Consider the following 26,300-nt stretch of genomic DNA (forward strand, 5'->3'; position numbering starts at 1 on the left):
AATTAAATATAACCCCAAACTCATAATAGGGATGACCACCCGCACGACCTAGCTGATACTAGAAGTTGCATATAGGCCACTAGCCTTAGACCATTAGGTTATGATGTTTAGCTTCTATCATATATTTTTACTTCCTTTTATATGTTTTCTGCTTGTTTCTTTATTTTTCATAGTTTATATTGTATTTCATTTTTCCTATTTAATTGTAAATGTTAAGTCATTAATTGCAAACTCAAAAACTCAAAATTTAGTGTATGTGCATGGATTTATTTGTATTTTGGAGTTTTAAATTTGTAATTAATAGCTTAACATTTATAACTAAATAAGAAAAATGAAATACAACATAAAGCATGAAAAAATAAAAAAATAAGCAAATAATATATAAGAGCATGTAAGAAATATATGACATAAAGTAAACACCCTAACCTAAGAGTCTAAGGCTGACGACCTATATACAACGTCTATTGTGTGCAAGGTCCTGCATGTGGTCAACTCTATTATTAGTTTGATATTTCAACTTTCATTTTAAAATATATTAAATTTTTATATGAGATGATTTAGAGTCAAATATTAATATTTTACGATTTTTTATTATCTTTTAAACGATGCATAAAGAAATTTTACTTTTTTATTTTAATATTACTCACTCTATGTAGACTACTGTTTGTTATAATTTTATGAGATTGTAAAAATTTATTTCATTTTTTTTATTTTTATTGAATTTTTAATAAATTTTCTAAGTTTGATTGAGAATTTATTAAATTTGAAGGAGTAAATGGAGAGTTAATTGAAATATTTATTTAGTTATTGTCCATTATAATTTTATATATTTATAAAAAATTTTAGAATTTTTCTAAATTTTATTGAATTTTTTATTTATGTTTATCATCTTTTATTCTTTTTTTCATTTTTAAATTAATCATTACATTTAAATTTGAATTCATTGAATTTTTAGATTAGATTGTATTAGTTATGTATATGTCATTTTAATTTTATTTATTGATTTATGTTAATTTTATATTTCATTTAGTGTTGGGTTTATTTGAATGTAATATGAATTGTATTGCTTTAAGCATAAGGTGAAATTCAATTTTATTATGTTTCTCTCTTAGATAGGTATGTGTTTATGTATATATGATTTAGTTTATTACTTATTAATGATTTTATCACTGATTTGAATCTTAGAGATGACTTACTTAGGTCATATAAGTTAAGTGTCCAGATAGGTTGATGATTGAAGGGTGCACTAACCTAGAAGGTTGGTATGACACCCTCGATCAAGATCTTATGGTTCCATCGTTTCAAGTTCGTCGTTGCCCTTAGCCGACCAGAGGATCATTGTTAACAACCATGACTTACCTCATTAAAGCGATCCTTGTAAACTAAGAGATTTTAAAGATCTAGTCCTATGCTGATAAATGGGGAAGTGCACATGCTTATGGATAGTGAACCTATATTTATGTTGTCTGCCCTAGGATGTAGACCCTAAGTTACATGTTTATGTTCATGAAGATTAAAGACTAATAGAAACCTAATGCCTAAGAATTCTATATTATATCCAACATCTCCCACAAGGATTATAGGTAAAGTGAGCTTCATGTTCTAAACCATTATAACCTATAAATGGGTATGTGGTTGTCATTCATAAATATCAATTCATATGACATCGATGACATCACAAAACAAACATGAAGTGGCTAACCTAATGTTCAACATTAGACAGAAAAGAAGAAGCTAAGAAGTGTAGTATATGATTGTTGAATTTCTGTTGTTCGTGAGCTCTTTACCAGCAAAAATTAACCACCAATAAAATATTACAATCATTATGTCATATCAATGAACACATATAATGAACAAATATCTTATAATTTATAAACTTTGGCAACCAACTCACTCTTCCAAATAATATAAACATAATACATTTAAACTTGACAATCAGCTTCTTCAAGATTCACAACAGCTAGATGCATTGAAATCAAGCACAAGTATTCCACAGCTAATTCGGTGTATAATCAATGTCTCCTTTATTCTTAAAATCAATGGGCTTAAACAATACGTAAGAAAAATTTATATCAACCAAATATAATGAATGTTATACTCCATCAAAAAATGAACTCTCCAAGAATCATCACAAGAAGGGATTGATGTGTAAACACATACCTGCAAGGCTTTTAGATTATTGTCTGGCACTAACTACATGCTAAAATGAATCATAACTCTCCATATAAAAGTTAGTAAAATAAGTTCAAATGGCTAAGTATGTCATCAAATAAAAACATCAACTGTAACGTTAACAACAAGACATAATACCACTATAAATTTAAGTCTCTAGATTACAGCTCTATTTATCATACATTGTTCTTGAATGTCGATATGGAAGCAAGTAAAGCCACTATATCACTATTTTTGTCCCTTCTCAGAATGACAAGCAAGAATATCATTTAATTTATAGAAGATAGGTTACTCATTTGATATGTTAAGCAAGAATATGCACATTGCTTAAAAATGTATACAGCCTTCTAGTTTGCTTTTTTCTAATTTTTCTCTGGTTCACAAAATATAGACCAAAAACCTTCCTCAAATCTTGCAAACGACCTACTACAACCGCAATCCACCAGACAGTTTTGCCATTGACCTCTCTCACACACAAGTAAGAAAAAAAAAGAATTGAAACAAACCAAGTGCCTCTCTTCTCAATGCCAGCACACTCAAGCCCCTGAGCACAAGATAATGCCCAGGAGGAAGAATCGAATAGAATAGAAAAGAGGGCTGACTTACCTCTCGCCATCTAGTATGCCAAGGGCAAACGAACCCGAAAAGCGCACACACGTCCTTCTGCTAGGGACGGACGAACAAAATCCCAGGGGTTCCATTTTTTGGCAAAATATTAATAGGACAGTGGAAGATTACGATCCTACCCTCGCATACACCTTGATCTATTGGCTATAAACAAATTTTAATGCCCTTAGTGAGCTTTAACTGCTTCCTACAACAGAAAATCGGGGAGAAGGTTGCGGAACGAGTGGAAAGCTGAAAGTCATGGCTTGTCTGAGCCATTCAATCCATCCACTTAATAGATATAGGAAGGTTTTGTACAACTATAATACAATGCGCATAGTTGACTTTTTTTAAAAGGGATTAGGCTAGTCAAATTGAATTAGACCTAACCCAAATTAAGGCTTCGTTTGGGACTGCTTTCTAGTATCTTTTTTTTCAAAACAAAAAAGTTTGTACTAAAAATCTGCTTTATAAAGCAATATGAAAGCTATCTCAAACGAAACCTAAATGGATCGGAGTAAATTATGGTTAGCTTTATTTGATCAAAGTCAAATTACCCCAACCAAGTAGGTTTAATGCGGAACACTGGTGACTAAATTAATTTAACATGGGTCAGTTTAATCCTACTTCAAGCGAGTTGGTTGGTTGTGTTCAGATTTAATTGAATTTTTATTGCAAAAAAGATATTTTATTTTATTGATAGGACTCCATTTAGTTTTGTTTGTTGATTCAATTTAAACCAGATTTGAAAAATCAGGAATCCCTAACCACTACGATGGATCCAAAGAAAGTGAGGTCAACAATAGTAAAAGTATACACTTAACTGTATGGGATAAATTATCGAGAAACATTTGCCCATGTTGTTAAAATGAACATAATAATTGACTTTTGCAACGATTATCATAAATCAATTTATGCACAAATAAAATAAAAATCTCACATTCAACCCACTTATAGAGTTCTCAAACCTTCAAGATCAAAGCTTGTAAAAGGGATCCTCTACAAAAAAATATGCTACAAATCGAAGTTTATATTGATTTTAATAATGTGGAATCACCAATGGATATGAGACCCACTACAAGATATTGCAAACTATTAGGAGGAAATCTTATAACATGGTGAAGCAATAAATAACATGTTGTTTCAAATTCAAGAGATGAACTTGAATTTAGAGCAATCATTCAAAGTACATGTGACTTCTATGGATTAAAGTTACATTAAAATGTTTAAAAATTCAAATTGAAAGTCACTATGAGAATATATTGTGATAATCAACATTATCCACAGTCCAATACATGAACCATATATGTGGCTTGGATGGGCATTTCATAAAAGAAAAACTAGAGTGTATGTTAATTTATATTTTGTTGTATGTTTCTACATGTACTCAACTCATCGATATATTCAACAAAATTCTTTGCAATCCTGCATTTAAAAGTATTCTATGCAAAATTGGAATGGTAGATCTCTATCATTTAGCTTGAGAGGGAGTGCTGAGATTACAAATAAATGCTTCAATCAACTTTTTTGGTAAGGAATAAACCCAAAGCCCATAGCATACAATTTCTGCACATGACAAAAACCAATATGGACGGTTTACTCACACGTATTGGTGACTTGAAAAGGAATTACGAGGGAGGTATGATGGTAGGCTTAGTTTGGAAGGTTTCCTAATATGGATTGTTGACTTGGGGCCAATGGCCAAGCCATCTAAGAACATTGTAACATTTCAAATAAACTATACCTATTTCTCTTCTTGTGAATTGCATAGTTTCCTATATTGTTATAAACATGATTTGTATATAAATACCCATAGGGTGAAAACATGAATCAAGCTTTCTAACCACTTCTCTTTTTGTATAAGAGCATTAGAAGGATTTTAAAGCATTAGATTTTACACATTAACCCGCTTAACAGAAAACATAAACCCATTTTCAAAGATGCTTTCACATGCAAGTTTTTTAGCATCTATAGTCATTGCGCCAGTTGATGTTGCTACAAATACAAACACTCCATCACCCTAACAGCAACATGGATGATTGGAGCAAATTTCTACTGACCATTATAGGACTAGATCTATTTTAACTGTGTAGAGCAGAGTTCCAAAAGATGCGGTAGAATTGATGCAGCAGTCCAAGTTCATTTCCAGCCAAACCCAACAGTTTTTCGCAATATTTTGCATGAGATGTTTCAACCATCCTTATAATCTTGATTTTTAAAAGTTACTTGTGAGTGATTTAAAAGTCTGTTGTGATTAGGTTGAAAATTAGTCTATAAATCCATATTGACTCAAGAATGGAGTGGTTATCTAAGAAAAGTTCAAATACAATAAAGATTTCAATGCAAGAATCAAGGCTCTACAACAACTTACCCACAATGCAAGCTATCCACGTCCACCTTCCCCTCTCCCCACTCCCCTCACCATTTGAATTTTAAATTTTTATTAACTTAGTTTTGAACTCTATGTGATATAGAAGGAATATCTATTAATGTAAAAGATAACTTTTTAAATGCATTTGAATTGAAGAACTTCTTCACATAATATCTTGACATTAGTCAAAACCCACAATAGTTTTTGGTAAGAATTATGTTACTTTATTTTTATTTTATAACATGAATTATTGCTTCAACTACATAACTAACTACTCTCCCACATGGTCACATTAAAAAATCCAAACCTTAAGCTAAAGATTTTGGATTCCAACTCTTATACAATTTCTAATCCCCTCCAAACTCATTCACAATGCTACTCTCTCCCTACCATAAATCATAATGCCCCCTAAAATGGAAAAACAAAGGAAATGAAGCCCCTAACCCACGCCTCACCTTCACATGCACACCTAGGAAGATAATAAGCATAGTAAAATGGCCTTAATGGCCTTTTTTTGCGCCCCCCCCCATACATATATATATACCACTTGCCCACTCACAACTCTCTCCTCTCCCCCGTCGCGTGCCTAACTCCCTCACTCTCTCAAGCTCCCTCGCAAACCACCTCTCTCTCTCTCTCTCTCTCTCTCTCTCTCTCTCTCTCTCTCTCTATTTTTATCTATCAATTTATTTATCTCTTTTTTCATCTCAAACTACGACGCCTCATATCACTACATATATAGAGGAAACTATAAAAATGTCATACACGTATTTTAGCGTGATGCACCCAATGGCTAATCATAAAGGTTTCTCACGGACCACCCATAGGAGTCTTTTTTTTTTAATATAGTGGGTGACTTGATGTCGGCTATAGTAACAAGACCCATGCAATCCTTTGGTCACCTAAACATACATCTACATGGTTGACAATCATACAAATCTTCTTGAAATGATTTATTTAAGTTCAAACCATTGGAACACACCAACAAAGAGTATTATTAAGCATGCTTGCCTCCCCGATCCACTAACGATCTGAAAAGAATGCTAATCATAGTCTCTTAATGATAAGATTTTCAATCCCTCCATCTTTGGTAGACGAGGACCACTAAATTAACCCAAGATAAAGGAATTATAGCATATTTTGACCATCCATCCCCAAATACAAAAACAAATTTAACTACTAATTCAAAGTGTGAAATGACCTTAACCTAGAGTAGTGTGCTTAAGATGTAATTAACCATAAGAATTTATGACATAAGTAGCCTTGATCCCTTAGATCTGATATAAACCTTAGATAACTCAAAATTCTATCTCAACAACATATGGGAAAATCAAATAGAATGCCTTTAAAAACTCCATGTTAATTGGCATCTAATCCCTAAACTTTAAAAAAGTTCAAAGAGAAAGATCACCTCGCGAGCTCATGAGCATCTTTTAGAGCCCACAAATCCTCCAAGTAATTTGTCTAGCATGTATTCTTAAACACTAAGTAATTGATCTTAGTGCATGTTCGTAACAAATAAAGTGGTACAAGAATAAATTGATTTATTGAAAATTTTGACAATAAAATTATAGAATTTAAATAGTATTTGCCATTAAGAAAACTTGCATTATAAAGATAAAATATTTGTGTAACAAACAATTTTCTTTGAAGCAAAATTAGATATGATTAAAAATGTATGCTTGAAGGGTTGAAATTAAACGTCCTTCCTTAGAACATACAAGTTTCATGGTTATTGTCATCCTTAAGCTCGCTTCAAGGCTCATTAATCACTTCCAAAGTAGCAGGTTAGGGGTAAATTTTTGCAAACACATACTTCATTGAGAAAACATGGAAAAGGGAAAAGTTAGGGTGGTAAAAAAAAAGTAAATTTATGCCCAAGTAGGCTATGTGCGTGAAATAGGTAAGCTATGAATACAACAAACAAGAAAGAAAAAATTCACTTTTCTACATGCTGCTATTTAAAATATAAAAGAAAAATATTTATGAAATAAAATATTCGCCTAGCTCCACAAAAGATGGAAAGATTAGAGTTTTATGTTGGCTTTGATCCATCCAACTTAATAACTTTCCCTTTTTTCAATCCCTTCATTAAATAATTCAATGATAAAACCAACATAAATCATTAAGAGCAAATATTTGTTTTTAACATTGTTATTGGAGCAAGCTTCCCAGATTTTTTTTTCTTGCATCCAATCAGTTTATTAGTTCACCCTATAAAATTCATGCAATTCTAAGTTGAAAATGATGTAAAATCTAAGGGGTTGGCTACAAGTAGGATTTAACTCATGCAAGATTTCGTAAATCTTATGAACCCAGATTTAGTAAATTTTGAGAGAATTAACACATGAAAAATTTGTTTGAAATGACAACTATCGAATGGGGTAAATCTCGTGACTTTGATTAGGTTATATATATTATTTTTCATCGAGGTGTGTAGGTGAAAGCTGCTATCCTCCATGACTAATCGTATATATGATATCATCTGCTCTTCCATTGGCCTGCTTGCGTAGAGTGTAAAGGCCTACGATCGTTTTGTCCTACGGGATAACACAATCGTTAACATTTGCATTGTGTTCCCCACTAAGCAGAATCCTGTCGAAGACCCACATATTAAATCTTAATAAATACTAATAAATTGTTTGGTCATTTATTTTAGAATTTAAGATACGTGAGAATGAAAATTTCTTAAATCCTATGAATTGTGGAATTTAAAAATTCCTATATTTGCCTAATATTGGGTCATAAATGTGATTTATCAAAATAGTATAATTTAAATCCTTAAATATCAGACTTGTTAGGATTTAAGCTAAATCTTGCTTAAATTTTTCCAAGGATAGCACACCAAACAGCCCCTAAAACTTCTCTTTCGCATATTTTTCAAATATTATATTGTTCTAAAATTTCATAGATCTTTTAAACCAAAGAAAAACCATGGTGAAAACTATAAATGTCTCATATGATCCCCAATTACTGCATCTCACAAATAATGTTATGTATTACAAACTAGAAATGTCTTGTCATCATAGATTTCATTCCTCTTATATATGGAAATGAAAAACTCGCTTTAACAAACTGTTGCAACAACATCTGAATTAAGCAAAGGTAAAATATAACAAAAACTTGAGGAAAAAATTGCCAGTCAGAAATTTCATCCGACAAAAAAAGAATATCCCTGCTTTGTTTAATATAAAGCAAGTTTATGCTACAATATGCTACACATAAATACAAGTTTCCCTCTTTCAGCATATTGGAAATAACAAAAGAACAATACAATGACACTATAACTAAGATGTAAAAAGAAAAGAGTAAAGATTTGCACTGCAGAAAACTCACAGCAGTGCCTCACAGTCAATAATGGAAGAAACGGACCAATCAGCTTCCACAAAATTGTAAGGGAAGACATGATCGACCTCAAAACCAGCATTACCAACCTCTCTCAATTCTCCACTCCCCAAATCAAGCGAGAAGATCTTCCCCATCAAACCAAGAAATGCAACATTTGAACTCCCTCCAACACCAAAAGCAAGAAGCTTGGCCTGGTTGGGCTGACCTAACTCTTGAAATCTCCCCATCTTAATTTGACATTCCAAATGCCATTCACAGTGAAATCGATCAACAAGAACCCACACATACAATACAGATTCCTCCAAGTAAGAGTAGCAGAGCCGATCATTGAATTTGCCCAACCAACGATTAATAATATAAAGAGGAAGCTCCCTCGGAAGCCCTAGAATCGAAAATTCGTAGTTTACTTCATCCAAAGCAAGAATTTGACAATCGCCTTTCAGCCAATGAACATATCCGTTCACCAAAACGGGATGTACCTCCAAGCAGCAGCGCCGAATACGAATATTGCATAAAGATTGGATCTTTTTCCATTCACCGGGGGATTCCGACGAGAAAATCTCAATCATGGGACGGGACGAGGGTTTCGTCAAAACACGGAGGATTCGAAATCGGCGAACAGGATTGAATGAGTATGGATCGGGAAGAAGGGCGTTGTAAACGGTGGTAGGGTTTTCAAGCGAGGGTTGAACTACGGCTAGGGTTTTGTTGAAGAAGGGGTGAAAGAGGCGGAGGGAGGAAGTGACGAGATCGCGAAGGAGAAGCCATCCGGCGCGGGAGTCGAGGATCTGGACGGAGCCAAGCTCGGATAGAGCGGTGGAGGAGGACGAAGCGGGGAGAAAGAAGGGGTTTTCGCATGGGAAGTTGACGAAGAAACCGAATAAGGAAGAAGCGCGGCGAGATCTGTAATGACGGTGGAAGAGAGGCGAAGAGTGCACGCGCAGCCAGGACTTGCATACGGACATGGAGCTGAGAAGAGAAGAAGGTGGGAGGCGTAGAAGAATCTCATGGAGGACATCTTCACCGAGGACGGAGATGTCGCCGGCGACGACCTCCTCTTCTTGGTCAAAATCGCTCCTTTTCTTCTTCAGCAAATCCATTGGTGCGGAACGGGTATGGAAACGGGGTTTTATGGTGGATTAGGCGCGGGGAATGAGAATAGTCGGCGGGCGTAGTCGCAAAGTTGTTTCCTTTATTTGATTAATGTAGAAAATTATTAAATTTTATTTCGAGATAGGTGGATAAGAATTAAGGAGGTGGAGAAATTTGGTGCTCCACCGAGAAGTGAGAAACAAGTGACGGACACGATGACGCGAAATTGATAGAATTTTGTCTAATTATTAGAAATATCTTAATATTTTACATTAAATATATTTTAATTATTTTAATATTTATATTATCCATTATATTTGTAATTTTGATATTGTTATACTTATCTACTTTTCTTCAACAACAAACATATTGATTAATGAATACTGATTTAAATTTAATTAGCAGGAAATTTATAAATATCTAATTTAATTTCATTTAAGATGAGTATAATATAATTTTGAACTAATTAATTATTTTTATTTATTTTAAAAATGGACGATAATGTCCGTTATGGATAATATATGTAGCTTATCAAATTATATCCAATTACTTGATTGGATATTATAGTTATATCAAAATTGATATTTAAACTGCCATCTATCATTAGGCTTAAGCAGTGAAGATGATAAGATTAAAATGTTCAAGTACTCTGCTCTGATTAAATATTAAATAATTATATTGTTAGAGATTTATAGCCTAGTTAGTTATAATCTAAACAAATTATTGTTGAGATAAAACTTCTTAAGACACTTCTTATTGGTTTTAAAAATAACTTTTAAGAACAAAAATTTTTTGTCTCCTACTTGTTGTAGACTTCAGAAAAGAGAAAGTAAGCACAGCGAAGGAGGGCCAACTGAGCAAGGCTCTTTTTTTTTTTTTACCGTGCTTTAAAGTTCAATTGTCTCGTATGCTAGTTAGAGAGGTTGGCGATCTACAACGACTAAAAATATACTTTAGAAAGCAATAAAAAAGTAGTCACAAATAAAGTCTAATATTTGATTGTATCAATATTATTGCGTGCTAGACTATTTATTAGAGCATAATAAAACATTAGCTGAAGACACTAATAATTACTAATTAGTTTATATTAATTAGTTGGATTGTATCTTAAAGTTAAGTATATATTGTTGTACACATGTCTGGCACCCTATTGTTATGGATAATAAAATTCATTCTCTCTCATCCTCTTTTTTTTTTCTCTGTGTTCTAATCTCTCATACGTGGCAAGTGCACCTGATCTTCTTATTCAAGAATCAGATCAAGATCACAAGATTCAACTATATTGACGGCGGTAAAGTAGGAAAGATTTTCATCTTAGCGTTGCACACAAATAGAGAGATTAGAAATACCATGATGTTTACAAGAAAAATCCTGAAAAGGGAAAAGAAACCATGGGCCACGCCAAACTGAAATAATTGCATTAGTATTTGAACAGATTACAAAAATCGTCCTTAAACTTGAGAACGATCATATTACAAAAGCCCATAAAATGGATTAAACTTCGTGTGGGTAATAGTGGTCGGGCAGAAATATGTTGTCGGTCAATGAACATGTGGAAGTCTTGTGACAATCGAGAAGAACTCTAGCGACATTTGGAAACAACTTTGGTGGTAGTCGATAAGAACTCACGCGACAGTCGGAAGAACTCCGGCGACGGTCAAGAAGAACATTGGTGGTGGTCAGTAAAAAAAAAACCCTTAAATCCTTCCCTTCTTTTCTCTTCTTTTTCACCCCCTTATGTAAAGAATGGTTGGCTTATTTATAATGTTTTGAGAATGACATAGTTTGCAAATAATGAGAAGATAAAAGGCACGATGAGATTGTTCAATCGAATGGCTCGTAGTGGTTCTCTTGATCATAAAGTGTTTATTGAGTATTTGAGTGTCTCAACGGTGCAGAATTTGGCGATCTTAGGCTCATTGGATTCGTCTCACTAAGCCACTCGATTATGTTATAAGCATGTTATATTTGAATATCATTTGGTAGTCCAATTAATGTTCTGAAACTTTCAAATAGATTTTAGACCTTTAATTTAGACTCACTTGGGTTTGGACTGTAACGAATTTAATGTCGTTGGGTTCGTTCTTCATTTGAATAAAAGCTTGCTAAAATTAGAGCTTGCATGATCCCAAAGTTAATTTTGGAAGTTTTTTATTCATATTTGCATCGAGATTCTTACCCAATTAAGGCGATTTTTTGTTACGTATCAAATATTACTATTTCAACTCATCTACATGTGATGTAATAGCTATTTTTATGTATTTTTATTCAGATAATGGATATTTAGTAAAAAATAAATACATGGCATGAATTGAGTGCTAATAAATATTATTTTGCTTGTCGTGATTTACATCATTATGTATTATGTATATTGTATATTTGTATGTGGGTTGGTGACAGAAGATAGATCATGCGTGTTATGTATAAACTATTCATGTTAGCCTCCACATGGGAGTCCATGATTATCATGTCGCATCAAATTTTTTTTCTATAATTATAATTTAGAAATGATATCATTTTGCCTCTTGAAACTATGTTGAATAAAACAATTATTATTTTGGCATACTAGCAAGTATGTGATAGAGTAATGAATTTTTTCTAAAAGAGCATGAATTAGCTAATTTTAAAATACTCTTAATCTTTTTTATTCTTATAGTTAAAAAAATGTTATTATTTATGACTATTAAAATAAAATATATAATGACAAACAACTTATTCTTCATGTTATGAAATATTGAATGATGCTTATTTTCAATGACAACCAATTTTTAATTATAAATGAGCAATGTATTATTCATCTACCGATCTCAATTATATTTCATAATCAAATTTTTTATAGATGAAGTTCTTTAAATACTTATTTTTATAGATGAAGTTCTTTAAATAATTACTTAATGATCTATTAAAATAACAATAGTTTTAATAAATACATGGGTTTTAGAATATTGGTTTTAGGTAGAAGTAAAATAAATGCAATATAAATTTATGCTGTATTTATAATACACTATATGATGTAAATTTGATGTATTTGGAATTCTTAGATTTAGGTGATTTTCAAATATACCACAAATTTTTCGCAATTACCGTCACTCGTTGGACCCAATCGTTACCTTCCGCATTGCCCCACTAGTGCAGGACTTTGCCACCGACTATTGACTTCTGCCACCCATCGTAGAACATTATTATCACCGGTATTAGTTGTTGTCGCTCATTTGCACCACCATTCTTAGCTAGTTGTCACTATTGTCGCCACCGGTCGCCCTATGACCACCCCCACTAGTAGCTGCCATCTACCATCCGCCACCGCCTATGGCTAGCTATCATCGTCATTCATCATCCCTGGCCTCTCCAGCCTTGTCGTCGGCCACCACCTCCATAACCAGCTATTGAACATCTTATTTAAACTTTATATTATATTTATTTTATTTTAAATGAAAATAAAATATCAATTATATTTATTTTATACTCACCTAAATAAATTCTAAACATCTTCAACGAAATTCCTTTCGAGCAAACGAAACTGCCACTTAAAATCAAACCTCTCTCATCCAAAATTTTAGAATTTAGTGGATTTCAGCCAACGAGGCTAAAAAAAACAATTGAGCAGATTTAAATTGCATTTTCTATGCCCCGAAGTCCCATTTCCAATCCCGCCATGGATTTCAGCTGCACCAACCTCTCTTCGTGGAAATCGGCGCTGTCGACCTACGAGACCAGCCTCGTATCGCTCCAAAAACCCGACCTCATTTCCCTCGATGCCTTCTACCGCAAGGAACTCCCTTTCCTCATTCGGCAGCGAGAACCCGAGGCCTTCATCACCCAGCCAGAACTCCGTCGACTGCTCCAATGGAAGCTTTCCCGAGGAAAATGGCGGTAGGTATACCCTATCGAGACCACTCAACGCTAATTGCCTTTATGCTAAGTTTATGCTTTTTTTACTTCCACAGGCCTCGGCTGTTGGATTTCGTTTCTTCACTCTCTGGAACCCTAGTGGAATCGGCTTCAAAAAGGGCTTTTGCGTCTCTTCCTGATCTGAGCAAGGCGGTGTCCGAGCTGACAATACTGAAGGGGGTAGGCCCGGCGACTGCATCGGCAGTTCTTGCTGCTTATATGCCAGAATTGGCTCCGTTCATGTCCGATGAGGTGAGTTTTGAAATGAATTTGGGGCATACCTTTTGGGTTCATGTTAAAGATGACCATTTTGGTTTTTTTGAAGGCTCTGCTGGCGACTTTGGGCAATGCTAAAGAGTATACCCTGAAGCAGTACCTCTCTTTTGCTGACAAGTTGCAGAAGAAGGCAAAGGTGACAGTAGTTATTTTTATTTATTATTTGGGAATCTGGAGAGCTGTAGCTTGTTGTTCTAAAAAAAAAAAGAAAAAGAAATGTATGTATCCCTTTACACAAAAGGGCTATGAAGACCAAAAGGGCTATGAAGAACAAATGCAATTACATAGCACAAACCCAAAAACCCAAAAACCCAAAAAGCCATGGAACCATTAGACAAAAGACCAAACTGGAACCGAAACGGCTGGTGGACTAAACATAGAATCAGGGATCTTTTTAAGCTCAAACCAGACACAAGGGGGCTGAAGACCTCCTCGTTGGACTAGTATTATCATCCAGTCACCAAATTGAAGAAAATAGAGTCCGTAGAAAGTGCAATATTGTAACCATACAAATCCAGAGTGATGTCTGGCCTCTGGGCAATAAAAAATGTCCACTGATGTGGTGAAAGCTCCATTAATCTTTACTACGTACAAGCTCCGTCATTATATGTTGGCCACAAAATAATTTTAATATCTAAAGTGAAGCCTCTTAAATTTTTAATGACTAGACTCAGTCTAACTGGCTGTCTAAAAACGTGGGCATTGTTGTTGCTTTAGTTATACATAACATATGGCCCACAAAAGGTAAAGAAGGTCAATCCTAGTTGATTTCCTAGCCAACGATCCTTATGTGGATTTTCGGCTTAATGCGCGGATCCTTAAAGTGAAAGAAGATAAATAATCTCTAAGGGAAATAATACTGTTGTTTCTGGTTAATTTTCCAATGATAATGTTGTTTTTGATGCAAATCAAAATGTAGATGGTGGGCATTGTCTAGGTAATGCTCTGGATAGGCTTAACATAGATTTGTGGGATGTTAACAAGGCTGTTATGGATGAGTCTTTAAGCGATGTGAATGCTATCATTTATGTATCGCCAATGGCTTCTTTGGGGGTGCAGTTGACTCCTAATGTGAAGGTTTTTAAGGGAAATGAGCCTGCTTTTGATGTTCCTGTTTCAGTTGTTTCTAATGCCGAATTGAAAGCTCAATTGGCTGTAACTTTGAATAATGATGACCCATCGGATTGGTTAGAGGATTCCTTCTCCTCGGCGTGCGGGGATGCCGGGGGTGATTTAGTTGACGATGTGGATGAATTGCAAGAGATGTATGCTTTGCAGGTGGGGCACATTGTGCATGAGACCTTCTCCCATGACGGTGGGAAGCGTCATAAGAGAAAATCAAAGAAATAACTTCGTTGGTGCTCGTCTTACTATTCATGATGGGAGCTGATGTTGACCTTCTGAGCTGTCTTGCTTGGATTGTTGTGTTGGTTGAAGCGTGGTGTTGATAGTTGTTGCTTCCGGATGTCTCTTATGGGTGGTCCTCGTGTTGGTTTTGTCTTCCTTTACCTTTCTTTTCTTTTGTTTGTGTTTTATAATAGATTGAATCAAAGGCTTTTAGATTCTATATCTATTAATGTATTTTTAGAGGGCTATTGACTCACATAGATATTGTAATGTTTTTTTATTATCCTAAGGTTTTATCAAAAAAAAAAAAAAAAAAGATAAATAATCTCTAGAATGTGAGTTATATTTTGGTTGAGCTTCATCAATATGATCAATGAAAAAATTATTGGTATTTGCATAACCTCTAGTGCGTCCTCTTGATGTATCACCTTTTAATGTAAAAGTAAAACTTATTGGAATGTGCAAGAGGAGGGGTATATTTAGCCTCCATGGATGGCTTTGGAAGGAAAGCATTGCTGGGATGACGCAACATGTGAGACAACATTCTCAAGGATATTTTTTGAGCCGTAGGCCACGCCAACATATTTTTTTTCAAATGAGGGAAGGTGTCCCATGCACTGCAGGACTCGTGCATGCTTTCTTTTACCAACTCTGCTCTTTGTGTTTCATCATTTTTGGAAAAGGGCAGCCAACTTCTGAACATCAACTCTTAGGCATTGAATTTAAGCATCTATGACGAAGAGTTTTTGGCTATTGGCTGAGAGCGACTTCTTTGAGGTAACCACAAGGCCTCACTCCCAAAAGGAAGTTGTTGAGAGTGGTCTTAAGGCGCGTTCTTAGGATAATTTGACTGCGTAAGTGTTTTCTTGAAGAGCATTTACTATCCAATTATCAAAGTTAAAATAAAATATGGAGAGTGATAAGCTTTTGTGGGATTATGTGTCAACATCATATAAAGAGGGAAAAATTCCTATTGAAAATTTACCAATAAGAGATTAGAAAATCTCGTGACAAAGCGCCTAGAATAATAGAGCACCTTCAACGGATTTTTGATGCTGATATTCTCTTAGGATAAGTCATTGAGAAATAACGATCACTTGGGAAGGGGTTACATTGGCCAAAGGCAAAACCAGGCTAAGTCATCATTGCAACTAACTCAAGGTGGGTTCTCAGCATGAGTCATCGAGTAGGGGTGATCTTTTTGGATGAGTTATATATAATGCATCGAGAGTTGTATTCAAATGATGTCACCGAGATGAATAAGGGTTTAAACTTGTTCTCAAGTAGTTAACCAATGTGGTTAGAGTTTGAAATTCAAGCCATTGAGACGAGTGTATTGATTCCTACTTTTAGGAATAAAGGTGATGCATAAGATTGTGCGAATCATAGAGGAATTAAGTTAATGTGCCATACTTTAAAACTATTGGAGAGAGTTATGAAGCATAAGTTGCAGCGTGATACTAATGTTTCTCAAAATCAATCTGGATTCATGTTGGGTAGGTTAACTATGAAAACTATACATTTATTGAGAGGTTTGATGGAAAAGTATAGAGAGAATAAGGGGGGATTCACATATGATATTTATTGATTTAGAGAAAGCATATGATAAAGTTTAAAGAGAAGTGCTATGGAGAGTTCTAGAAAAAAAATGGGTTAATAATGTTTATATTCAATTCATGAAGGATATGTATGCAGGAGTTGTACTTGTGTTTAAACACAAGGTGGTTTGACAAATTATTTCCTATTTCAGTTGGATTACATCAAGGATCAACCTTAAGTCCATATCTTTTTGCTTTAGTTATGGATGTTCTCACTAGACATTTGCAAAAGATTGTACCTTGGTGTATGCTTTTTACCAATAATATTATTTTTGTTGATAAGATTACAGAGAAAGTTGAAGGTAAACTTGAATTATGGAGGTCAATCTTAAAGTTTAAAGACTTTCGCTTGAGCATATCTAAAACTGAATATATGGAGTGTACTTTTAGTAATAATAGATCTAGTGGGGGAATTGTGACTTTGGGCGATCAAGTCATTAATAAGAGTATACATTTTAGATATATGTTATGCTGGCTCAGGAGGGTCCAATTCTACACCCGACGGCCCAAGCCCCGGGCGGAACCAAGCAGAGGGGGGGGGGGTACATGGTGCGCCCAAGCATGCGTAGAAATTAGTATGGGAGGGAAATTTTGAATGGGGAGGGCTGTTTTGGTAATTTGTATTTCTCTTTTATGGTTAATTAGGTGCTTAGGGGGGGCGGGGGCAGGAAACATGGTGCGCCCAAGCATGAGTAGAAATTAGTATGGGAGGGAAATTTTGAATGGGGAGGGCTGTTTTGGTAATTTGTATTTCTCCTTATGGTTAATATAGGTGCTTGGGGGGGGGGGGGTTAGGATACATAGTGCGCCAAGCATGAGTAGAAAGTTAGTATGGGAGGAAATTTTGAATGGGGAGGGCTGTTTTGGTAATTGTGTATTTCTCTCTTTATGGTTAATTGGTGCTTTAGGAGGGCATTAGGGCATCATCTGGAATTTGAATGAGATTGAGATCTAAGGTTCCTTGCTTTGGGCTCTTAGCATTGCCGGAGATTTGGAGAGTTGATATTCCTCTCAATTGAAAAACAATCTGTTATCTTGCTATTTTACTTTATCATCTAGTGGAATGCAGTCTCTACTTGTGTTTTTCTCTCTCAGCTTTCCCTGGATTGTGCTGTTTCCTGCTGTAAACAGCAGATTTCTGATGTTTTCCTGCTGTGGACAGTCAGTATTCTCACTGTTTGATCACCGATTTGGGTTAGGGTTGCTTGAAAACTCAAGTATTACTTAGGGTTACTTGCGACCAAGTATTCCTATTCAATATCTTGGGTCTTATTCGTTTAGTAGTGATGAGCGAAATGTGATGGGTATATTATTAGTAGGAATTCAAGTTGGATGGTTAAGTGGATGAATGCATCTGGGATGTTATGCTGATAGATTGAAATTAAAGGCTAGCAGTTTCTATTTCTAATTGAGTATTTTTGAGGACTAATTGACTCACGTCAGGTCTTGGTAATGTTTTTTATTATTATCCTGAACGCACGCGTAAGCCTCTTGTGTGGGTTTTAATCCCCAAAAAGAAAAAAAAAAAAGATAAAAAATCTCTAGAGATGTTCAGTTCATTTTTGATTTGAGCATCATCAATATGATCAATGAAAAAAATTATTGGTATTTGCATAACCTCTAGTGCATCCTCTTGATGTATACCTCTTAAATGTAAAACTATTGGAATGTGCTCATGAGGGGGTTATTTAGCCTCCATGGATGGCTTTGGAAGGAAAGCATGCTGGGATGACCCACATGTGAGACAACATTTCTTCAAGGTATATATATATATATACTATAATTATTTTATTTATATATATATAGTATATATATATATATATATATATATATATATATATATATATATATATATATATATATTGGGAAAAATTGAGGACATTGCCCATTTTCATTAAAGGAGACTAGTTACATGTGTAAGCAACAAAAATAAAAAAAGTGCAATAGCGCCAAACAAAATTGAGGGAATTAAAAACCCCAGCAAAAAATGAGTTACATAATACTATAACCCCTACAAAAGATCGAAGCTATCACAAAAGCACAAAAGATTTAGAATATGCCATTGAACTGTAGGGCTCAGGAATTGCAGACATTCTATCGACGTGGTTGCAGTAAGCCCAAAAAGAAAGAAGTACTGCCTTCCAAAGGGAGAAAATGTGCAATTCTCTCTATGCTGGCGCTGCAGTTTCTGGATTTGGGGTTGGAGTTTCGATTATATGGGCAAGGATGATCAAGGATATTTTTTGAGCCTTAGGCCACACCAACATATCTTTTTCAAATGAGGGAAGGTGTCCCATGCACCTGCAGGACCCGTGCGTACTTTCCTTTACCAACTCTGCTCTTTGTGTTTCATCATTTTTGGAAAAGGGCAGCCAGCTTCTGCACATCAAACTCTTAGGCATTGAATTTAAGCATCTATGACGAAGAGTTCTTGGCTATTGGCTGAGAGCGACTTCTTTGAGGTTACCACAAGGACTTACTCCGGAAAGAAAGTTGTTGAGAGTGGACTTAAGGCGCTTTCTTAGGATAATTTGACTACATAAGTGTTTTCTTGAAGAGCATTTACTATCCAATTATCAAAGTTAAAATAGAATATCGAGAGTGATAAGCTTTTGTGGGATTATGTGTCAACATCATATAAAGAGGGGAAAAGTCCTCTTGAAAATTCATCAATAAGAGATTAGAAAATCTCGTGACAAAGCGCCTAGAATATTAGAGCTGATATTCTATTAGTATAATTCATTGAGAAATATCGATCACTTGGGAAGGGGGTACATTGGCCAAAGGCAAATCAGGCTAAGTCATCATTGCAACTAACTCAAGGTGGGTTCTCGGCATGAGTCATCGAGTAGGGGCGCTCTTTTTGGATGAGTTATACATAATGCATCGAGAGTTGTATTCAAAAGATGTCACCGAGATGAATAAGGGTTTAAACTTGTTCTAAAGTAGTAAACCAATGTGGCTAGAGTTTGAAATTCAAGCCATGGAGACGAGTGTGTTGATTCCTACTTTTAAGAATAAAGGTGATGCATAAGATTGTGCGAATTATAGAGGAATTAAGTTAATGTGTCATACTTTAAAACTATAGGAGAGTTATGAAGCATAAGTTGCGGCGTGATACTCATGTTTCTCAAAATCAATTTGGATTCATGCCGGGTAGGTCAACTATGGAAACTATATATTTATTGAGAGGTTTGATGGAGAAGTATAGAGAGAATAAGGGGGATCTACATATGATATTTATTGATTTAGATAAAGCATATGATAAAGTTTAAAGAGAAGTGTTATGGAGAATTCTAGAAAAAGAAAAGGGTTAATAATGCTTATATTCAAGTCATGAAGAATATGTATGCAGGAGTTGTTACTTGTGTTTAAACACCAGGTGGTTTAACAAAGTATTTTCCTATTTTAGTTGGATTACATCAAGGATCAACCTTAAGTCCATATTTTTTTGCTTTAGTAATGGATGTTCTGACTAGACATTTGCAAAAGATTGTACCTTGATGTATGCTTTTTGCTGATAATATTCTTCTTGTTGATAAGATTACAGAGGGAGTTGAAGTTAAACTTGAATTATGAAGGTCAATCTTAAAGTTTAAAGGCTTTCTTTTGAGTAGATCTAAAATTGAATATATTGAGTGTAATTTTAATAATAATAGATATAGTGGGGGAATTGTGACTTTGTGCGATCAAGTCATTAATAAGAGTATACATTTTAGGTATCTTGGGTCTATTGTTTAGAGTGATGGTGAAATAGATGGATATATTATTAAGAAAATTCAAATTTGTTGGTTCAAGTGGAGGAATGCATCGGATTCTTGCATGGTAGAAAAGTCTCCCTCAAATTTAAGGAAAAATTCTATAAGATGATGGTCAGATTTATAATGTTGTATGGTGCAGAATGTTGTTCATTAAAAGAGAAGCATAATATTAAGTTAAGTGTTGCAAAGATGAGGATGCTCAGGTGGATGAGTGGCTTTACTCTTAGAGATATGATACAAAATGAGCATATACGTGCAAAAGTTGGAGTAGCTCCAGTGGAAGATAAGATTAGAGAGAGTCCCCTTAGATGGTTTGTCATATAAAATGGCAACCTGCCAATGACCCTGTTAGGAAAGTATATATATTAAATTTGACTTATGTTAAGAAAGGTAGATGTAGACCTAAAAAGGCTTGGTTAGAAAATATTAAAAATGACATTTCTTTATTAGATGTAAATGAGAATTTAACTCTTAACAGGACACAATAGAGAAAAGTGATTCATGTATCCGACCTCAAATAGTGGGATAAAGGCTTGATGTTGTTGTTGTTGTGAAGAATTTCAAAGTAAATTTAATGAGTAAGAAAATTCATCCAAATTATATTTGAGTTAGTATACCTTGCTCTAGAAGTTAGAGAGAGGGAGAGAGAGTTCATTTGATTTGACTTTATTAATTGTACACAATTATGCAATGGTTTGATGCTCATTAGTCCTTGATATTTTCTACTTCCGTTTGCTGAACATAAAGAAATACACTGAGTCACAATAACTATGAGAATGGATTAAGCATGAATTAATCTCCGCAGTAAGTTTTCCCTTTCTATTTACTGAGGCATTATAAAGAGGCTAAGTGATTGAATCTTGTTTTTCAGGAGTTGAGTACGGAGGAAGAGTCTTTCACCCCATCAGATGTTGAGAGAGCATTGTGGGGCTCTGCAATTGCCTCGAAGCATTCTCTTCGCCATCCCAACGATGATTCTAATATTATTTCCAAGAGAAGTGTCAAGAGAAAAAGAAAATCCTAAGGGCAACTAAGGCTTCATTTAGAATGACTTTCTTACTGCTTTTTCAAATAACTTTTTAGCTAAAAATTTATTTGAAGTAACAGTAAGAAACTATCTCAAACAAAAACTAAAACTTTTTTACTTCTTTAAGCTTCCTAAAAGTCATCATCAACTGATATGTAATTTCCTAGTTCAGCTTAGTTACAGCCTATATATCTGGTGTTTTTGGAAACTGGAAAATTTATTGATTTCTCTTCAGCTATGTGAAATGTTCTGAAATCTGTAGTTGGATTAGAACTTGATGCTTCAGGATTTGGTCGGATTTTAATCATCTGTTCCTGCGATAGATATATGTTTTTATTCAAATTTCATTTGGGACGGTTTCTTAATGCTTTCTAATAATTTTCTTCAGAAACCATAACAATACTCATAAGAAAAAAAAAAAAGATTAATCATCTAATTTGATGAGTTGCGTATCTAAAATTTCATACAAGTGACCGAGAGAGGCAGGAGAGAATACAGCTTTCTAATATAGCCGAAGCAGCACTGGAGGAATGGCAAAGTTCAGCAATCTTTTCTGCCTTTCGCTTCGCTTATTTTCAGAATGGAAACCTTTAATCCCTATGATAAGATATCAAATATTGATTAAACTACAGGTTGAACTCCATTCCATGAACTGTTGCTGTTGTTGCCGTTGAATTTGTTGATTCTATTCGTGTAGTGGAATTGGTTTTCCTTCATGTAAGACAAACCAGACCATATTCCACGAATAAGCAGAATGCTCACAAACACCATGCTTCCCACCATGCAGGCCACCTGTGGGAATAATGAAAGCTCCGATAATTAGACCAAGTAGCAATTCAAATGTACTTGAGTTAGTTAGTGCTGGTTCAATTTATCAGGAAATATTTATTTCACTATTCTTTACGCACAGTTCATCCATAAAAAAAAGAGTCTATGTAGATAATATTGCAGCGCTTTTGTGATGTATATGTTAAGCACCAATACATCATTCCTCTGGATGCAAATACAATAAAAATTTGAGGAGAAGATTGAATCCACAAATCAGAAGAACAAGCTCAAGACAACAATTCAAAAATTTTATAGTGTACCTATCCAAAAAATGGTACAAGGATTGAACCAACTGATGATTTTATTAGAAACAAACCTATAACATATGGATTATGTTTGTAAACTAGTTTATTATTATTTTAGACAGTTGACCATCTTTCTTTCCACTCGTACAAGCTTATAAATAAACCACCATTGTCGAAATTAAAATTATGGAAATGAAATTATGATTTTCTCTCTCTCTCTCCTGTTTTTCCTCTTCCTCTTCCTTTAGGAGTCTCCACCTACTCAAAAGGTATCATATCCTTACTTGATTCAATCAAGTAGCATGTCAAATTGGTGCTCTCATTGAGGGAGGGAATGGTGCTCTCATTGAGATCTCCCTCCCCCGCGACGTCGCCGCAAAAAGCAGGTTGCTTGGTTGCAGTTGCCCGCACACCCCAAACCAATCCTTGGCAGAGAAGCCAACTTTATTTGACAGCAAGAAACTTCAAAAACCCACGCTTACCTTGGGATCAAAATCTTCACAACTATTTTTCCTTATTGTTGTTTTTCTTTCTTTTAAAGAACTGAATTTCTTCTCTTTTCAGGAAATTAAATATTCTTTCTGTCATTCAGGTTTCTTAATTCTTCATTCAAAATAAAGAACGCATACTTGGACGAAACATTACATATCACGCAATCCAGTCATGAGTCACAATTTTTGAAAATTCAAAAATCGCTACAATAGGCAAATGCTCAATTCACTTTCATCGGGACAACATTACAACAATTTAAGCCTTTATGGACTCGATTGACAAGCGTCTCAACAGCCTCTGTGTGGATCGTCCACCTTCTTCCCATCAAGAACCTCCACCATCCATTGGGATTCTGGGATCTATCGCTTGATTTTCATCTCCTCAATTCTCGTCAGCCAATGCATGTTTATCTTTTCTTAAAAATATGAAAATTGAACTTCCTAGCTTTAGTGGACTGGATGTGAAAACTTGGATCTTTAAAGTGCAAGAATTTTTCGATCTTCATAATACTCCAGATTACCACAGCGTAAGAATTATTTCATTTCATTTAGAAGGATCCGCGGCTACATGGTATCAATGGATTTACATGAAAGGCCAAACTCTTTTTTGGCCCGAATTCATGATATCATTACAACAACATTTTGGCATCTCTTCGTATGAAGATTTAAATAGCAATGTATCTAAAATAACTCAGCAAGCATTTGTTCTTGAATATCAAATAGCTTTTGAAAATCTTGCATTTAAAATTCATAATCTTTATGAATCTACTATCATTAGTTATTTTATTTATGGTCTCAAACAAGAATTACGTAGAGAACTCTTATTAGCCAAACCCATTACTCTTTTAGATGTCATGGATTTAGCTTGCCGCCATGTAAATTTCAAGATTTTCTTGCACTTCCTTCACCACAAAGGCAGAAATCATTTCCATGCCTCATCCCAAACAAACCTACTCACCCCTCTATGCCTAAAGGCTAACAATCTACCCACACTTCCTTGCCAAATTCCTCCTCGGAACCACCTGATCTATCCATCCGTAAGCTCTCCCCTTCGGAAATTCAATTTCGTTGTGAGAAAAGCCTTTGTTTTAATTGCAATTCAAAATTTAGCCCTCAACACCATTGTCCTAATAAATTTTATCTCTTAATGGACACTTATGATTTTGATACTATAGCCGACAACCAACATTCATCTAATGACCTTGATTCACAAGATTTATCTCCAAAAATAAGTTTAAATGTCCTAGCTGGACAATTTAATGCACATACTTTTCATTTAACCAACCATATTAAAAAAGATAATGTTTATATTTTGATTGATAGTATTAGTACTCATAATTTTATTCAAGATAACATTGTTACCCAACTTAGCCTTCACTCCGAACGAATTAAACAATTTAAAGCTTTCGTTTGCAATGACAATTTACTTCTCTGCAATTCAAAATGTTCCCAAGTTGCAATAAGCATACAAGGATATCCAATCATTTTAGATTTATTCATTCTCTCTATGCATGGGGCTGATACTGTCTTTGATATGCAATGACTTGAATTATGATAGGAAATACTTGAGTTCGCAAGTAACCCTAAGGTAATACTTGAGTTCGCAAGCAAACCTAACCCAAATCGGCGAACAAACAGCAGCCAAATGGCTGTCCACAGCAGGAAAACACCAGAAAACACCAGAAAACAGTGGGCAATTAGAGGAAAAATGTAGGAAAACTCAAAGTACAACTTGTATTCCACTAGATGATGAATAAAATAGCAAGATACAATTGATCCTCAATTCGAGAGGAGGATCGATCTCTCCCAAATCTCTAGACGCCGCTAGAGCCCAAAGAAAACCTAAATCTACGAGATCTCAAATTTCTGTCAAATTCAAGATACCCAAACCCTAGCAAAATCAACTATTTAATGCATACAAATCAAAAGGAATTCCCTAAATAGTCCCTACAATCAATTTCCCTCATAAACTTCCTCAAATTTCCTTCCTGAAACGCTCCCGCAAGCCGAGCGGCTCGCACGGCCTCCGCCCAGGCGGAAGATTTCCGCCGTTTCAATTCCTTTTTAAATTTGTATGCATTAAATAGTTGATTTTGCTAGGGTTTGAGTATCTTGAATTTGACAAAAATTTGAGATCTCTTATATTTAGGTTTCTTTGGGCTCTAGCGCGCGTCTAGAGATTTGGGAGAAGATCGATCCCTCCTCTCGAATTGAGGATCAATTGTATCTTGCTATTTTATTCAATCATTCTAGTGGATACAATTGTACTTTTGAGTTTTCCTACAGTTTTCCTCTAATTGCCACTGTTTTCTGCTGTTTTCCTGCTGTGGGCAGCCATTTGCTGCTGTTTTGTTTCGCCGATTGGTTAGGTTTGCTTGCGAAACTCAAGTATTACTAGAGGGTTTACTTGCGAACTCAAGTTTTCCCTACAAATTGTATCAGAGGCCTCTTTTTTTGGGACCGTTGGGGCTGATTTCCTGAGATTTTCAGCGGATTTTCTTGTTCGAAAGAAGATCTTCGTTGAATCTTGAAAGCCGATTGGAGAAGATTCTTCAACCTTCAAAATCAAATCAACTCCAATATAAAAGGTTGGAGGGGAAGCTCAATGCAATGGAGGAAATGTTGAGAGAAACTACTTGAGGATGGAAAACCATCCGGTGACAATCGGAAGTAAGAGAACCCCGATGGCCATGGCATGTGGAGGAAATCCGAACCCCTTGCGGGAGGAAGAAATTTGGAGTGGATCCTAAGAGAAAGAGAACGACATGCTTCCTCTATAGCCTCTTTCGATGGAAGGGTGAGTATGGGATATGACAAAGGGGTGCTGAATTCGAAAGAATTCAGCATCCGATGTGGGTGGGATTTTGAAGAAGAAGGAGGAACGTCATCGTCGAGGTGCTGAATTTAAAGTATTCAACGTCGAGGTGATGATGTTGAAGGGAGGAGAAGTGAGTATGAAGAGGGGTTCGAGTATAATCGTCGGAGGACGATCAGGACAATTGACACTCACGATGAAATTAATGGTGGATGGGAAGAGGGTGGTCATAAGGGGGATGCAGGGCTATCAAAGCCATCACATACTTAGATCATGGTTAGGGACGTACAAGAGGTGGGGGAAGATTATCTGTGGAACTACACAGGCTGGATGCGATCAGATTGGATAGAGGGAGGGGATGTTCCTCCTTCGGTGTGCAAGCCCTTGGTTCAGCAATACAGTAAGGATTTTCAGTTACCTCAAGGATGGCAC

General features: G+C 35.1%; 3 protein-coding genes across 3 annotated transcripts in view; 1 reads left to right on the forward strand and 2 right to left on the reverse strand.

Annotated features, from left to right (window-relative positions):
* Positions 1–8,262: 8,262 nt before the first annotated feature.
* Positions 8,263–9,678, reverse strand: LOC110114214. Its single transcript, XM_020847011.2, has one exon. It carries the CDS (start codon positions 9,595–9,597, stop codon positions 8,482–8,484), a length of 1,116 nt encoding a protein of 371 aa, XP_020702670.1. The 5' UTR covers positions 9,598–9,678; the 3' UTR covers positions 8,263–8,481.
* A 3,452-nt stretch (positions 9,679–13,130) lies between these two features.
* On the forward strand, positions 13,131–21,762 carry LOC110114239. The gene is made up of 4 exons (XM_020847050.2): positions 13,131–13,462; positions 13,537–13,732; positions 13,806–13,892; positions 21,334–21,762. The coding sequence occupies exons 1-4, from the start codon at positions 13,215–13,217 to the stop codon at positions 21,484–21,486; spliced, it is 684 nt and encodes a 227-aa protein (XP_020702709.1). The 5' UTR covers positions 13,131–13,214; the 3' UTR covers positions 21,487–21,762.
* Positions 21,763–21,922: 160 nt separating this feature from the next.
* LOC110114238 (protein SHORT HYPOCOTYL IN WHITE LIGHT 1) overlaps positions 21,923–26,300 on the reverse strand; it is an 11,215-nt gene continuing 6,837 nt past the window's right edge. Inside the window, exon 4 of the mRNA XM_020847049.2 lies at positions 21,923–22,281. Coding sequence (XP_020702708.1) covers positions 22,111–22,281 — 171 coding nt within the window. The 3' untranslated portion in view covers positions 21,923–22,110. The remainder of the gene's footprint in view (positions 22,282–26,300) is intronic.

This window comes from Dendrobium catenatum, unplaced genomic scaffold (genome assembly GCF_001605985.2).
Source record: "Dendrobium catenatum unplaced genomic scaffold, ASM160598v2 fragScaff_scaffold_490, whole genome shotgun sequence".
Classification (NCBI taxonomy): Eukaryota; Viridiplantae; Streptophyta; class Magnoliopsida; order Asparagales; family Orchidaceae; genus Dendrobium; species Dendrobium catenatum.